Source organism: Micropterus salmoides, unplaced genomic scaffold (genome assembly GCF_014851395.1).
Source record: "Micropterus salmoides isolate LMB-PRFRI ecotype aquatic unplaced genomic scaffold, ASM1485139v1 Ms_hic_scaffold_6, whole genome shotgun sequence".
Taxonomy (NCBI): Eukaryota; Metazoa; Chordata; class Actinopteri; order Centrarchiformes; family Centrarchidae; genus Micropterus; species Micropterus salmoides.
This window is the reverse complement of record NW_024044348.1, coordinates 3,717,289-3,734,188: the sequence shown is the minus strand read 5'-3', so window position 1 is coordinate 3,734,188 and position 16,900 is coordinate 3,717,289. Positions and strand designations below refer to the sequence as shown.

At 38.8% G+C, this 16,900-nt stretch overlaps 1 protein-coding gene across 2 annotated transcripts in view; it reads left to right on the top strand.

Annotated features, from left to right (window-relative positions):
- The first annotated feature begins 8,027 nt into the window (after window positions 1–8,027).
- Window positions 8,028–16,900, top strand: part of LOC119890673 (ZP domain-containing protein-like) — a 27,561-nt gene continuing 18,688 nt past the window's right edge. The window contains exons 1-10 of one of the 2 annotated variants that reach the window (XM_038702035.1): window positions 8,028–8,334; window positions 9,280–9,485; window positions 10,395–10,532; window positions 12,842–12,980; window positions 13,069–14,158; window positions 14,788–14,929; window positions 15,044–15,187; window positions 15,526–15,584; window positions 16,116–16,306; window positions 16,421–16,825. In XM_038702035.1, the coding sequence (XP_038557963.1) occupies window positions 8,212–8,334; window positions 9,280–9,485; window positions 10,395–10,532; window positions 12,842–12,980; window positions 13,069–14,158; window positions 14,788–14,929; window positions 15,044–15,187; window positions 15,526–15,584; window positions 16,116–16,306; window positions 16,421–16,825 (2,637 nt within the window). In that variant the 5' untranslated portion in view covers window positions 8,028–8,211. Of the gene's footprint in view, window positions 8,335–9,279; window positions 9,486–10,394; window positions 10,533–12,841; window positions 12,981–13,068; window positions 14,159–14,787; window positions 14,930–15,043; window positions 15,188–15,525; window positions 15,585–16,115; window positions 16,307–16,420; window positions 16,826–16,900 lie in introns of those variants that run through there. The other variant, XM_038702036.1, reaches the window with a different exon arrangement.

Below are 16,900 nucleotides of genomic sequence, written 5' to 3'. Positions count from 1 at the left end.
ACAGCAGAAATTTGACGTCGATCCGACTAAATCCCTAGGAGGAGTTCGTTAAAGTACGAAGTGTGTAAATCATCCAAAAATGGCCATAAAATTCAAAATGGCCGACTTCCTGTTGACTTTAGGCTATGGGTTCTTGAGGCTTTTTTGTGCGTCTTGATACGATACATGTCCCCAGAAAATTTCGTACATGTAGGTTGAACGTGAACGAGGGGCTAATCATTTCCAATTTTCAAGGTGGCGCTAGCGAGTCATTTTGCCACGCCCATGTGCGAAACTTGTAGAATAGAAATTTTTCACCGGTTCTGACATGTTTGCAAATTTTGGTGAGTTTTCGAGTATGTTTAGGCCATGTCATTTGGGCCTACTTTGCAGAAAAAAAAAAAAAAAAAAAAAAAAAAAAAAAAAAATATAATCCGAGCAGATTCAATAGGGACCTCGCACGGTCGTGCTCGGGCCCTAATAAAAAAATAATCCGAGCAAATTCAATAGGGACCTCACACGGTCGTGCTCGGGCCCTAATTAGCCCAGCAGATTGAGAATTGGGAGGAACTGCTGGATGTTTTTCCTTATGAACAACTGGAAGATGATGTAATTCTCTAGGCACATTACTGATGGGATTGAAGGTAAATGATCTGCTTATTGTGAACCTGCAGGTGCAGAGAAGGTGGGGCACAATGAATGTTTCTCGTAACATGACTTGAAACTAGAATACATTCTACATACTGAGAAGGTGACTAACCCTGCACCATAAGCTGGATTTGGCTCAGCACCAGTCCTGCACCGGAGAACCATGATAAATAAATATCAGTTTTCAAAGTCCTGAAGTCAAACTATGAGTGCAATGCAATAAAAAAATAAAAAACTAAAGCAGGGTTCAGTTAAGATTGGGTTATGAGTTTTAATGGATTAAGAGTCACCTGTTGAGAGCATAAAGTATTCAGTGTGTCAATGTTTGGGTGAAAACATCATCATTCTCTGGAAACTCTAGAGATGTTTGTGCGTGAAAATCCTAGTAGACACCAACAATCATGCCACATTCAAAGTCAGTTAAATCTCTTTTCTTCCCCACGTTGTCTCGACCACGTCTACATGCCTAAATTTACTGAGTTGCTGCCATGTGATTGGCTGATTAGCCACTTGTGTTAAAAAGAAATAAAACAGGAAGATCTGTTGTGTTGAAGACTGAAGCTCATTTTCCACCACTGGTACCAGTTCAACTCAACACGACTCTACTCGCCTCACTTTTGGCCCGCCGTCCTCTGCTACTTAGAGTTTAATTAGCCAGAATGTGAAGACAGATAAGTGGTATGAAAATCTTACAGCTGTCTCTGCTGTTGTTCCTGGAGTCTCAGCTGCTTTGGCTGCAGTGGTCTGTGTGACTGGGGGGCCAGAGGGCTCTGTGAGCGTGCGGCCGGCCGGCTCATTAGGTGGCGGCGGTTCGTTAGCTTCCGTCGGCGAAATCTACATAGTTCATTTATTGCCTAAAAAATCTCCAAAGTAGATTTAGTGATGAAGTAAAGGAAAAGGAAATTGTAAAACATAAAACAATCTGTTGCTGGCCTCTGTCGCGCAATGATGATGCAGTGAATAGTGACGATTCTCTCTGACCAATCAGCAGACTGCATTTTAGTATCGCCTCAGCTCGCTTGGAACCTCGACGGAGGCAATACCTGGCACATACGTACCAGGTAGCAGGTACAGGTACAACTTTTTCCCAAACAGAAAACCAAAAAAGGCGAGTAGAGTCGAGGCGAGTCGAGCTGGAACCATTCGGTGGAAAAGGGGCATACTTGTGATGAGTCTGACTGATAGTTGATTTATCTCGAACTGACTTCATTGCTACGGGTCTGTTGTCATGACAATAACGCTCCAACGCTATCCCATTTAAAAATCGTGCAAGTTTAAGATTATCCTCGTAATGCAGCAACAAGATTGACCGAAGTGGCCGCTCAGCACTAGCAGCGTAGGCTTCTAACTTAATATTAAAATATATATATATATATATATATATATATATATATATATATATATATATATATATATATATATATATATATATATATATATATATATATATATATATATATATATATATATATATATATATTTGGGCAGCACAGTGGTGCAGCGGTTAGCACTGTTGCCTCGCAGCAAGAACGTTGTGGGTTTGAACCCAGATGTCCCGGCCTAGGTTAATTGGTGACTCTGACTGTTTCTCCATGGTTTGGCGTTATGTTCAATATTTTGTCATACAGTAGTTTAAAGTAAGCCAAACAGTCCTGATTCAAACCATTTGACCTGTAAAAGCTATAGTCAATTCACTAGCAAGGACCACACCACAACAATGTGTGATTTAGGCTGGTCTGAGAGGGTGTACAGGAGACCGGGCATGGAGACTCAGTGTGGGGGTTCTGTCTCGAAAGTGTTTTCGCCCGACCTCATTTCAAGCCCCCCAGACGGTACCTAGATGAGACATGAGAGAGCTGTGCCCTGATTGAACAGGAAGAAATGAGCGGATGAAGGAAGCAGGGAAGCAGGGATCGGGGGGGGTGAAGGGATGAGGGGAGCAGGGAAGAGAGGATGAAGGAACAGAAGATGAGCGGATGTGCGTAGAGATGAATAGATGAAGGGAAAGGGAGGGTAGGTCGAGCGATCTGAAACAGCGTGCTGTTGAGCGTGGATCGTTGTCTGTCTTGCTTCGAGCAATCAGAAACAAGTGGGGCAGGCGGAGCGGTATATGTAGCCTGACAGGTGATTGGAAGTGTGGTTGAGGCGTGGCCCCGCTCCCGAACCTAAGTTAACAAGTTAACTTCATTTAAAGTGAGTCCCTGAACGGATCAGCAGGTTCTGGGTTTTGTTGAACACCTTCACAGAATGATTAACTGCCCCTGAAGAGAAGATTTCAGGTTATGGAAAGCCTTGTAACATTCAACATTATTGTAGGAAACACAGGTGTGTGAAAGAGAACAACAAACATACTGGGTTTGCCCAGAAAACAAAGTATTTATTCCCTACTTGTAGGCTAACATCTCACACTACAGCATCGTATTTTGGTTTAGTTGCTACTTTGCATTGTTTTCTCACATGTTTTATGAGCAGATTCCACATATAGGCTAAGCCCCATGTAGAGACAGTGGTGTTGACAACACAATTTATATTAAGGCCATTAATGATGTACAATAGGTTATTTAGGGCCACTGTTTAACTATATACGTAGCCTGTTTATGTTATATATACAGTTAGTAGCCTACAAGTGGCTGCTTCTGTTAATCTTGTTACTGCATTACGAGGATAATCTTAAACCTGCACGATTTTTAAATGGAATAATGTAGCAGCGTTATTGTCAGAAGAGCGGTGTCTGTTTCCGCTTGTTCAGCTTCCATTGTACAAGTTGGATAACGAAACAAGCCAACGCTTTGGTGCGCTGAATTGCATTGCACGTCTTTTTTCAATGCGACCATGACACAGAGATATTGCTAACAGCGTTTAGGCAGCGTCGGCTCTGGAAAGGTTAACTCACACAGTTCAATGTACATTTGCATTAGCACAAGTAGGACACAGTGCTCCCTTTATTGGCATTTTTCATATTACAATGTGAACAACTGCAGATTAATCATACTTCATGCACAGGCCCCGTTTCACAGAATTGAACATTTTCATGCTACAAGTGTCACGTGGGGTGCTGATTATCTCCGATTTACTGGGAAGACAAATCTGAAAGTAGCCTGCCACATCAGTTTCAGTTTACGTGACTGAGAAAACAAGACTATCACAGAGCCTGGCTGTCAGTGAGGTGCAGCCACAGCACTGAATGCATGCATCTCAACTTTGATTGAAAAGGCAAGCTTAGTGAGGTAGGCTCAGTGTTAATTTAAGGGGATACTTGCAGAAAAGCCAAAATAAACAACCTAGCACTGGAAGGAAGAACAATAGATCTACATAAGTATGCAATGATTCAGGGTTCAGTTTCGGGGTCAGGATATGATTCAGGGGATTTGGAAAATAAAAATATATTCTTTATACTTGGCAGGGATTAGTTAAATACAAACAAACCTGTCAGCTGAGGTAGTAAAGCTTTCAACTCCTGGAGACGATTTGATTTAAAAAATAACAGTTGTACGGGACAAAGTGCAAAGTACATCAACTAATTCACACCTCAATATCAGTTTCATGTGATTAAGACGTAACTTAAAAAAAGGCTGTGAGCTTTGAACTAAATGCCGAGGTCATGAATGTCTAAAATGTTTTGGTTATCCATCCAATAGTTAATTATTTCCAACTGCTCCACCAACCAAATGAATAAAAATAATGTAAAACTGGCCTTTTTCGAATGTTCTTTGCAGATTTGAACACAAGTTCCTGCACTGCAGCTTCACAAACTTCAAAACTTCATCTGCAGTACAAGTAATTTGATAGTATATTTTATTTTACAAGCCAAGCCTTTCTTTATTTAAGAGCCAGAACAACGTTTCTTTGTGAACAGTGATTTGAGATTCTTGCGCTGCCACATACTTTCAGTTTGCACAGCAATGATCTCACATTTGTTGACAGACTGCCAAAATCAAAATGTACCTCAACTTTCAGAAGTAAAAGTACTTGTGAGTCCTGTATTATTATATATTATCTTATCGTATTATGATTTCTGATACATTAACATTAGCAATCACAACTAGCATTTGGTGCTGCTAATTTTGCCTTGACTTTTGATGGTTTAGTTGACTTTAAAGCCATGCATCACATTTTATTTATTTCAGTAGATACATCAAGTGCAAGCACTTTGTCACGTACAACTGAACTACAACTTATTTATGAAATCGTCTCCAGGAGTGGAAAGCTTTACTACCTCAGCTGACAGGTTTGTTGCGATGTCTGCAAAACGTTCTCTTCGATCTATTGTTCTTCACGACAGTGCTAGTTTGTTAATTTTGGCATTTCTTCAAGTGCCGTACCCAGTGAATCACTGAGCCTGACAGCCAGGGCCAGGCACTGTGACAGTCTTGTTTTCTCATTCACGTGAACTGAAACTGATGTGGTAGGCTACTTTCAGATTTATCTTCCTGTAAATCGACCCTTCTGCTTGTGGCATGAAAGTGTTCACATGTAGCTCAAGATATCTTGAGCAAAATATCACCTAAATTTACATAAAACATTTTGCAAATCCAAATTTCTCTTTTAACTTCCCACTGTTCCATTTACTCAACCATGTTGAAAATATTGCTAGATTATATCCTCATTAAAATACATTACAAATATTTCAGACAAACAGACTCCCCACTCATAAAAATACCTTATAAATCACAATCTTGCTGAGCATGAGTAATGCCACCGAACAAAGCTGTGTAACTACTGTAGCAAAAATTGTGTGGTCGCATTGTGTTTTTTGGCCAGTGGAACCTGCTTGCGTTCAGCTGCATGAGTCAGTGATGCCGAGAATATTTTCTCCCTCTTCAGATAATAATACTTTTTTTACACAGCAATTTCAATTATAATTTGCTTTATTGGCATGAATGTGTAACAACAATATTGCCAAAGCATCAAACAAACTACATAAGACAATCAACCCCATACATTTCATTAAAGAAGTAATTAAAAAATGAAAAATTTAAATATATTAAAACTTAAAATAAAATAAATAAATAAAACACAGTAATTGTGTGTGTGTGTGCTATAGAACACCTTGGATGATGTTTTTATGCGCGGTCCTGATTTGAAGTCCCTTTTACACTTTGCTACAGAAGCCCTAAGCAGCCATGGATTCATTTATTTTTTTTGTTTTCCTGTGAAATGACAGTGCTTTACTGGTAATTTCAGTATGAACATCAGTGTCACTGGTTAGCTCAGCAGGTAGAGTGCAGGGCTCATACACTTGGAGTTTAGGGTTTGATGGAAGATCAACCTGTTTTTCTTTTTCATAATCTTCTTCCATGAAGTTCTTTTGAAGAGACTGTTTCACCTGCTCACAATAAAGCATGAACTGTGTGCATCCTGGCGATTGGTCCACATCCATCAACCTATGGACATTTCATTTTAACCCATCAATCCTTGGCAGAGGAAATTCCTGCGCTTCTCATTCAGGGGAAAGCATTTAAAGTTACACACATCGATGGCCACTTATGGCTTCCAGCTATTAGCGCAGGTAGAATTAAGTAGCAAGTTTAGTAAATGGATTGTGCCAAAGCAGATCCGCAATTATTAACAGTCACAATTATCATGTAGTCGTGTTGATTAAATTATCAAAACTGTCCCTCAGCTTTTCACTTTCCCCAGTACAGTCTGTTTTTTCTATTTAGAAGTTATGACTATTTGTGCCAAAGTAACACAGCTGGAAAGCAACCATGTTCTTCTTCAGGTATTAATAGGTATTAAACTTCAGATCAGAGTAGTACTGTGCATGCTGGAATGTCTATTGTAGATTATTATTGAAAATTAGGAGTAATTTGCATCAGTGTCATGTTGCATTGCACCATGGCCATTTCTATAAATACTACTATATATATTATTCGGGTTGGCTGTGGCTCAGGAGATAGAGCGGGTTGGCCGTTAATCGAAAGGTCGGCGGTTCGATCCCAGGCTGCATGTCGAAGTGTCCTTGGGCAAGATACTGAACCCCGATTTTTGTATGAATGTGTGTGTGACTGGTGAATGCAGATGTAGTGTAAAAGCTCTTTGAGTGGTCGAAAAGACTAGAAAGGCGCTATACAACTACGGAGCATTTACATTTACTGAAAGACATAATAAGATTCCTACAATCACTGAAACCAAGTTCAGGCTAATCGTTGCATTGATTTGGCATGATGGATGGATGGATTGATTTTCCTGAGAAATACTTGGCTCTTTAGCTGCCAAATGCTCCACTATGTCACCCGCGAGTCTCTAACTTTGTCCGTTGCTCTTTGGTGCTGAGCAGGTAGTGTACAGTGCTTTTATCAGACTTTTTTTTTTTTTTTATCATTATTCATTTCATTCAAAAGTACCATCAGTAGAAATTACCCATCAAAAGAAATCACAGATTAATTAAACATTTCTCTGTTAGATTTTTCTTTCAGAGTCACTTTATCTTTCAGTCACAAATCCATCTTCCTGCTTCTCCATTTTATCTGTCCTCTTGTTTTTAAATAAAAAAAGAAAATATGGGTTGCTGTAAGTGAATGAACTCTTTCAGTTTCGTTTTTTAGATTTCCAGGTGAAATCGAGACTTACCTTGCCTCATTCTTATACCCATATATTAGCACATACAAAGCATACAAAGGGCCACTCAATCACTGTTAAGACTATTAGACTCAGTGGTATTTATGCTTTTACGTCATTGTATTTAGAAGCTTATTGAGTACAGGCGTGGTTCCTGAAACTAACTAACCACGTGATTGCCCACCCCTTTTATTAATCAACTGAAAAGACAAACAAAGAAGGTGTTTTATACTCTACAAGCACAATGTCATTACAAAAGTTCATGAAGATGTTGGTGGATTTTTAACTTGACCCAGTTTGTTTTGTCTTGGACCTTCATTTGGTGGCTTTCGCTGCCATGTTGTAAAGGATTGCATTCAGAAAAATGCTAAAATTTGTCATTTTGGTTGGTAGTTTGCAGGATTACTACTGAATCTGAAGTTCAAGTATCAATGGAAAGTTAACTGAAATGCACAGAAATCTATGGTGAAAAAGATATTTTAAGATATATAACTTTTTTTATTACCTGAAATCTTATGTAGATGTATCATGTCTAAAATGAAACTGTATTGAAGCCCTGGAATGAAATTAGGTGCTTCACCGTGCAGCAAAAGCAAAGAAAGATGAAAAAAGGATGAAAACAGAGCAAATGAAGCAACATCATTGATCAAAGTTACATTCTGCATTTAATTAAATTAAACTATTTATTCTGCACTGCAAGGAATGCCTAATGTGTCATTGCACTTTGAAGGGCCTTAAAGGCTTAACTGCTAACTGCAGATTCAAATACAAAACAACAGTGGACAAAGCAAAGCGAAATACAATACAAAAGTATGTCTCGATGCAAAATGTTTTCACTCCTTACTATTTGTTCAATGAAACCAGTTTTGCAGCTGGCCTATTGTTCTGAAACAAAGTGTGCATACCATTAAAGTCACCAGGACTGTCACCAGCTTGTCGGGTCAGCCTCCAAGTGTATATAAAGATGCTGCAGGTGGATGTGAGTCGCAGAGAACCTTGAGAAACAGGTGAGTTTGGAGCATCATGGCTTCCACACTGGTGCTTCTGCTTCAGCTGCTCCTGGTCTCACTCTCATCCGCATCATCTTACTTTGGGGGAACCGTGACCTACACCTACAAAGGAAGAAACCCCGATGGAACATTTAGAGTGAGAGATACAACTTTAAATGATTTGCAACATGCATTACAGAAAATGTGTGAATATATTTTCATGGTGTCATATTAATGATAACTTATCAAGTTATCATTAATATTGTGTGTTAATTTAAATTGATTTGATTATATTCATTTGATTGATTTGAAAATGTAAAATTGTTATTTTTAATTTGTCATAGTTTTATTGATAATTATCTCTCTTTCTGAACTAGTAAAACTTCCTCTGATACTGATGATGCTGGCGTGCTGCTTAGGAACCTAAAAATACATCATGTTATTTTATTTTTTATTTTGCTTGGGGGTTTTTTGTACAGAAACTGTTCATCCAAATTTCTTTACTTCTGAGAGTAAGAAGTGATTTTGGGATGGATGTAAAATTATATGGATTGCTTTCACGGGTGCTCCTGATTCTCTCAGCAGCATCCGGGGTGTTCACTAAAAGTTTAAATTATTCTCAATTTTGCATTTTAACTCCAGAAAGCTTAATAGTTTCTCAGAATCAAGACTCAATAGTTACATTAAGTAAACTTGAGGACACCCTAAATGATATTAGATTGTAAAAACTTGTAACTTTCTTTGATCAGTACATGGTTGCAAGACAACATATAGTCTGGTCACAGAAAAAAGAAATTTACCTTTTACATTGTAGAAGGAACTGGATGACATCTTGCTAATGCTTTATGAAATTGGATGATCTTTTGACTGTATTTTAGACAGCCCCCCCTGCATAATATTACTATGGATTTTATTCTATTGTTCTTTTCTTAGTCATCTCAAGATCCAATGAGTGACTTCATTGATATATTATAACATTATAGAAAGAATTATAGATCGATATCAACTTGTGTGATTACAAAATATACTAACAAAAATGTCCTATAGCTTCAGAAGAACCATCTCTAGCTGTACAGTTACTTAATCTGATCTTTTTCCACAGGTTGACCTTCGCAACAGGGCAACCTTTGATGACTGTCAGAACTCTCTCGACTGGTTTTGTTACACCGGCAACTGTGGCTATAATACCACAAGTGAGAGAGGCGTAGTTGACTGGAGCAACAATGCACCACAATATAACAACCAATGGTGTGAAACTGAAACAGTCAGTACAAGAAGTATCCCAAGTGACAACCCTTTTCAAATGAAGTAAGATTTTTGCTTTACTTAAGGCGAGACACAACAGTCTAAAACGATGATTTTGCTTTAATCTGTCAATTTTCATAATTTTGACCGGCCTTTTTAAAACTCTCCATGTTGAATCATATATCATTTGAAAGCTTGTTTTCTAGAGCACAATGTTAGCTAGTGTTTATATCTGTAAGAGATGTGTTCCTATGACAAAGAGAAATTTTTATGCTAAGTATGTTTCTATTTCTGAAAATGACATGTTTCCTATATATATTCCTTGCCCTTCAAAGCAGTTGGAGCATCATACGTTTACACACCGTTTCTTAGGCCTTATCGCACGGAGGTTTTTTATAAATAAAATATCTTTGATCGTTCTCATTTTATGAGGCATTTTATCTGTAAAATTGTGGGAAAAAAGGGTCCAACATGAGTGACATCTTTTCAATAAATCCATGAAAACACAATATTTTGATAAACTGTTCTGTAAATGTCTGGCCTTTCGGTATATTATCACAATAAAACCAGAAAATTTAATTTGAGTATTTACAATGTGCCGGAATATGGAATTGTGCGATTTGTAAATCAGGGGATATTTAATGAGTACCTCATTTGAAGTATTTACATTTGCATATATAAATATTTAATTTGCATATACAAAAATTGAATTCATAAATAATTGTAATTTAAAAAATCTTCAATTTATGTTTCCTGTCACCTTGTAAAATATTATTGTGATATAACAAAATTTTGTGTAGGGGAGGGGGGGGGGGGGGGGGGCTTGACTGTGATGTCTCACCTGATGTGAATATTTTTGCTATATTGCTGTAATATTTATATAATATTTAACCTGCTAAAACTTCAGTTGTATTTGCTGTGGTTCTGCTTATTAGATATTGTATTTCAAGAGTGTTGTTTCCATCACACCAGCGCTGCAAGCTGTTGTTGGATCCCAACGCGAAACTGGGTTCATAATTTGAGACTTATGACTTATGTGGATTTGGGAACAAGATCTGACACTGGAAAACCAAACCAATCACCAGAAGTTGCCATTCTACCTTTGCTACGGTGAGTCCCCTGCTGTTATCATTAAACAAGATAACTTCTAATGACTTTGTTAAAGAACCTGTGGGAAATGTCCTACTTTGCCCATCAGCAGTAGAGAAATACCTCCACAGTGGCAGCCAGATAGCTGTGCCTGTCCAGAAATACTGGAATTAGGCTGAAAGCAACATTTTTTATCAACAGAATAAATCAGCAATATTTTACAATAAATAAGACAGTGCTCTATTTTCATTTTAAGAAATAACTCACATAAAAGGAATAAATGGATATGTAGAAGAAAATAGAAAAAGAAAAAACACCTAACAATAAGAAAATACACATTTTTACTTGGATTGTATTCCACGCTATGTTTACAAACAAAAACATGCCGTCATCCATACCAAGCCATAATTTGGAAAATGCTATAATCATGTAAAAATGAGTGGATTTAAACTCATTATTTTCATTGAAAATTAAGGCTGTTAAATTTATTTTATTTGACTACCTGCCTAGTTTGAGGGAAAACATGACAATCTAAAAAAGCCGAAAAGTAAATTCATTTGCACAATTTTTCTGTTGGGTAGAAATAAGGATATATATAAGACAAAAGAACAATGATTATATGGCTACAACAAAATGCAACAAACCGACGTTTGAACAGGATTAAAACGGGTTCAATTAAAAATCACGTTTCGATATTGTGAAAAGAATTTGGTTCTCAAATGATAAGGGAACGAATGGACGCAGGTTGTAGATCCTTGTTGTAATAAATTGTAATTAGGCAAAAATATAATAATCAGATAGTTTATTTTTTAAGCAGACAGAGTTTTTTCGCCACGGTGCATGCTCCGTATTTCCCCTGAAGAATGCAGGTTGATTGTGCCAGGATTTGAGGAGTTTAAAGACACGTTAACGGCTAAATCTAACATTGTGGCGGCCGACAAAGCCAAGAAGGCTTGTTGGCATCACATGGAGTAAATTTGTAATTATCTTCACAGTGTTCTTATTGTAGGCTAATTCTCTAATAGGCCCATGTATTTTATGGACTCTTCTTTTATATATCATTATACCTATATCATAATATCATGAAGATGTAAACGTACAACTGCACATTATGCTCATTGTAATAAAAGAATTGGAGCCAGGGGAGAGGGATTAAAGATTAAAGTGGGAGATTCATAAGAAACTAATCACAAATCTACAAGTTAAAAACTTGAATATTTTCTGACATTGAAAATGATGGGGGGTTTTTTTACACTTTGCAAGGCTGCAACATCACACACACATCTGCCGTGTATTATGCATGCAAGTTATTTTAGACTTCACAATCAGATTTAGCAGCGAGGAAATACTCATGAGTTTAACACTGTAGCCTATTATCATGCCGTGATAGCCAGATATTATTGCTGGTGGGCAGTTTTGGCGAGGGTACATAATCCCAAATTCATCATATATAACCTAATCACCTATTTTATTAATATAATAACACATCTACCTAAAGAAACCTCATTTCTTGACTGGCCACTCTCTGCTGTTTCAGAAGAGACACCTTTTGTGCTGTGTCAGCCACCGTAGCTGTCCTAAGAGAGTGTTGCATGGATTAAATTTGTGCTAAGACAAGAAAACAAGAATGAACCAGTAATAACTGAATTAAGCTGATCATGTAAATAAACAAGGCTGAATAAAGGAGACATAGAACAAAACCCTTGAAAAAAGAAATCAGGTCATCAACAGCCAGCAGTAAAAAAAAAAAGAAGAGATAAAACGTGACACAAGATGAGAAGTTGGTGAACAATTCCTAATGAAACTTTAACAATTAAAAATTGTTGTTCTCAAACATACTTTCTACTGATAAACCAGATAATATGAAGGCTAACAGAAAACAGGACAATCACAAATTAACTTAACTAGAATGTTTTGACTACTTACAATTGCAATTACAAATAACTTGTACTTATTTTAAAACTCAAAGAGGGAACAACTACTTCAAAGGATTAACTGAACAAGTTAAGCAAATAGTTTAAAGATGTAACTAACTACTTTTCTATCAGTTAATGCTGTAGAGGTCACACTTTTTTGTCATGAATAGGGCACTGTGTTTTTACACATTTCAATAAATAGTTATGTCACATATCTGAAATTTGGATTAAAAGTAACAGGTATATTCTGTACACAATTATTTAAACAGTTTTCACATTTGCAGGTTGGTTACACTGGATTTTTAAAACTGTGGAAGGGAAGAACCGAGGCTGGTTCATATGTGTGATTGTTTCACAACAGCACTCAGGACTGCTGTAGACTCTTACTAACTTGTGTTAATGTGTCTGTTCAAGAGTTCCTCAGAACTGCCCACGGACATACAAGCTGATGTCCTTTGATCCTGATGGTGACAAAGTTCGATGCAGATATGGAAATATCATAGGTACTGAGTGCAGCTCGTGCAACCAACCTTCAGGCTTTGACTTGGATCAGGTTAGTTGAAAAATCAATTTCCCAATACCTTGTACAACACTGGATTGATGCTTTGCCTCCCTTAACTACTAAATGTTCACATTGTCAGGGTTCTTGCACATTACACTACCGAGACTCTTATGTCAACACCGGAGTGTATGGATTTGAGTTGGTGGTGGAGGACTTCCCACAAGGGCGCATCTCTCTGGCCTACACTGATGGATCCAGATCCTCCAGGGATCCACTGAGAAAGAGACAAGCCAGATCCCCACTGAGAAAGAGACAAGCCAGATCCCCAAGGAGAAGGAGAGAAACCTCATACCCATGGTGGTGGGGGGGGCATAATACACCAACTACAACCACAGCACCAACTACAACCACGGAAGCATACCCATGGTGGTGGTATTTTTCAACCACAACCGCAGCAACAACCACAGCACCAACTACAACCACGGAAGCATACCCATGGTGGTGGTGGGGGCATAATACACCAACTACAACTACAGCACCAACTACGACCACGGAAGCATACCCATGGTGGTGGTATTTTTCAACCACAACCGCAGCAACAACCACAGCACCAACTACAACCACGGAAGCATACCCATGGTGGTGGTGGGGGCATAATACACCAACTACAACTACAGCACCAACTACGACCACGGAAGCATACCCATGGTGGTGGTATTTTTCAACCACAACCGCAGCAACAACCACAGCACCAACTACAACCACGGAAGCATACCCACGGTGGTGGTATTTTTCAACAACAACTGCAGCAACAACCACAACCACAGCACCAACTACAACCACGGAAGCATACCCACGGTGGTGGTATGATTCAACAACAACCCCAGTACCAACCACAACCCCATGGTGGTGGTGGTGGCATAATACACCAACTACAACACCAGCACCAACTACAACCACTGAAGCATACCCATGGTGGTGGTATGGTTCAACAACAACCCCAGTACCAACCACAACCCCATGGTGGTGGTGGTGGCATAATACACCAACTACAACCCCAGCACCAACCACAACCCCATGGGGGTGGTGGACAACCACAACAACACCTACATCACCTACAACCACTGAAGCAACTACTACAACCGCCACGCCATACACTAGCAGCAGGACACACCTGCACGCCACCACTCCTCCTCTCAGTAAACTACCATTGCAATTCTCTGTACTTGGTAAGTTGGGTTTTTCTACAAATTTTAGTGAGCCTCAATCACATTGAGCAAAAACGTGCTGCTGCACAGCTCTCACTTGGTTGAAGCTTACATGCTGGACCTCTAGAAACACCTTAATTTGTGACATTATACATGGCCGGATTGAAAAATAGGTATCCAAGTCCCCCAAAAAAGCCAGAAACCAGAAACCAGATTTTATTAAAATTTTACTAAAATTATTCGATTTTAGCATTTATCAGTTAACTATTGTCAGTCAATTTTTGTTTCCCACCATGAAGATCTCTGTCCTGTGAAAATCAAGTTTTTCCAAAAAATCAGCTCTTCATGAGTGAATAAAAACTATCCTGTTTTTTCCACATATGATCCAATGGGGTTTCAAAAGCTTTATTTAGCCTGTAAACAATTCATCAACTTCTGACAATGTTTTGATCATTACATGTGGTTTTCCTTTGTTTTCACCACACACTGCCACAAATAAAACTGAGGTTAGGAATGAACATACTTGACATAGTTTAGTCAACACTTGGTGTGACATCGCTGGATGCATAGGTGTGGCCAGAGTGCAAAAGGTTAAAAGTTCTGATCCAGTGGCAGGTATTGATAGTTTATTTATCTTTTTTATACTCCAGTGGACCCACCTGCTCCTTCATGTCAGGAGGGACTCTTCTTGCCAAAGTTTGTGAACCCAACACCTGAAAATGGAGCACACATCCAAGCAGAGGTCAACAAAGAGGTGGAGATCAGAGTCAAAGCACAAGCTGCATATGCAACGTAAGTGAGAACCAGCGTGATCAGTGTGGCAGGATAACATTCTCATAATTCAACAAGGTAGATAAACCCAGCAGTAACGAGGAAATCTCTGGTTTCTGTTTTGTTTTCATACAGAATACGTGATATCATCATCAGTGGGCCACTGAATATCCAAAAGCACAGGACCACACATGATGAGTTTGTCATTAGGTGGACGCCTACTCCAGATGACCTGGGAGCTCATTACCCCATCTGCTTTGCTGTTGAGTCAGTGACAGGGTGAGCCTTGGGTTCATTTCCTTTATGACAGAATTAGTATGTGTGTGTGGATACCTTAATTTATCTTTCTACACACTTTTCAGTCTTTTTCGAGACTGCTGGGAGGGTTAGGAAAATAGACTTCGTTTATGAATACAAGGTCAAGGACGTTAACAAATCAAACCATATACAAATATATCAGACCCCCCATCAAGAAAACATGGTTATGTTACTTAAATATACACTTTTGTCAGTTTGACTGTAATTTGGATTCAAAACAATTTTGATTTTCACAATGACATATCAGCTTAAATGAATGAGTTAAAAGTGTTAAGTCCGTGTTCACTGATGCCTTTCAGGGCTGACATCTATCAGTCTGAGATGAGGTGTGTTCTGGTGGACATTGTGGCGACGCAAGGTGAGTCTGAAGCTGATGATACATGGGGAAACTTTTTGTAGCGCAGAATGTGATGGTGTGTTTTTTCACCAAATATAATGTAAGCTAGTGCATTTCATTCCTCATAAAACATTTGCAAAGCCCATTTTTAAAGTATTTAAAATCTTTTAATTTTTTTACATCCATATTTACTAGCTAGCAATCTTTTTTCTGTCTTTGTCGGCGCATTGCTGCATGTTTGGTCCATTACTGCCGCTTGTAGATCAGTGCAATAGTGTAACAGCATTATGACCAAGTATCACCACACCCGTGTGAATGCGCGTGTATAGGTGCAAGTCATCTCGTCCCAGAAAGAACTCTATAGCGCTACTAGAGGTTTTACAGGGAACCTTTAAAGCTGCATTTAGCAATTTTTGACCAGTAGAGGGCAGAAATACTTAAAAACACAATGCTGATATTAATGCAGGTTTTATCACAAAGGTTTTTATAAGAAATACACAGTTTTGATCAAAGTATTTAGTAAATCATTTAAATATATATGTTTTGCTCTAGTTGTAGCCAATGTGATCTGCAGTCAGTCCACAATGACAGTAGAGGTTGAGAAATCTTCATTCTCTGGACTCAATGAGGATCATTTGCGGCTCAGTGACCCCACCAACACCGTCTGCAGCCTCCGCACACACTCCAACAGCACTCACATCATCGCTGTCATCCCCCTCAATGCTTGCGGCACTCAGATCGAGGTGAGGCAGGGTGATTAGTTTTATTGCCCACTGTGCTCTTCTCTCAGTTACTGGTGTAGATTTTCCTTTTCATTAGCAGTGTGAGGACTGAATCCATAACCTTTTCCTCCACAGGAAGATGATGACAACCTCATTTTTAAGAATGAAATCACCGCGGTCGACAACACAGAAGACCTGATCACCAGGAAACACCTGCTGGAAGTTCAGTTCTACTGCCAGTACCCCAAACGGGGGAACGTGACACTTGGCTACACAGCACACAGGAAAAGTATCACAGTGTGGGAGAAAGGCTTTGGTACTTTCACTTACCAGTTTGAGTTCTTTCCTGATAACCAATTCCAAACCATGATTGATCCAAATTCATACCCTCTGGAGTACGACGTAGGGAGCAGGATCTACATGCAGATAGATGCCACGTCTTCAGCCAACAACACCGAGCTGTTTGTGGAGTCCTGCAGCGCTGCACCATATGACAACCCAAACTACCGGCCAACCTACTCCATCATTGAAAATGGGTGAGTTCAGCCAACAGAGGACAATACTTTACAAAGTATTTGTAAAGATTTGCTTTTTGCTTGTGTATTGGAGGTAGTA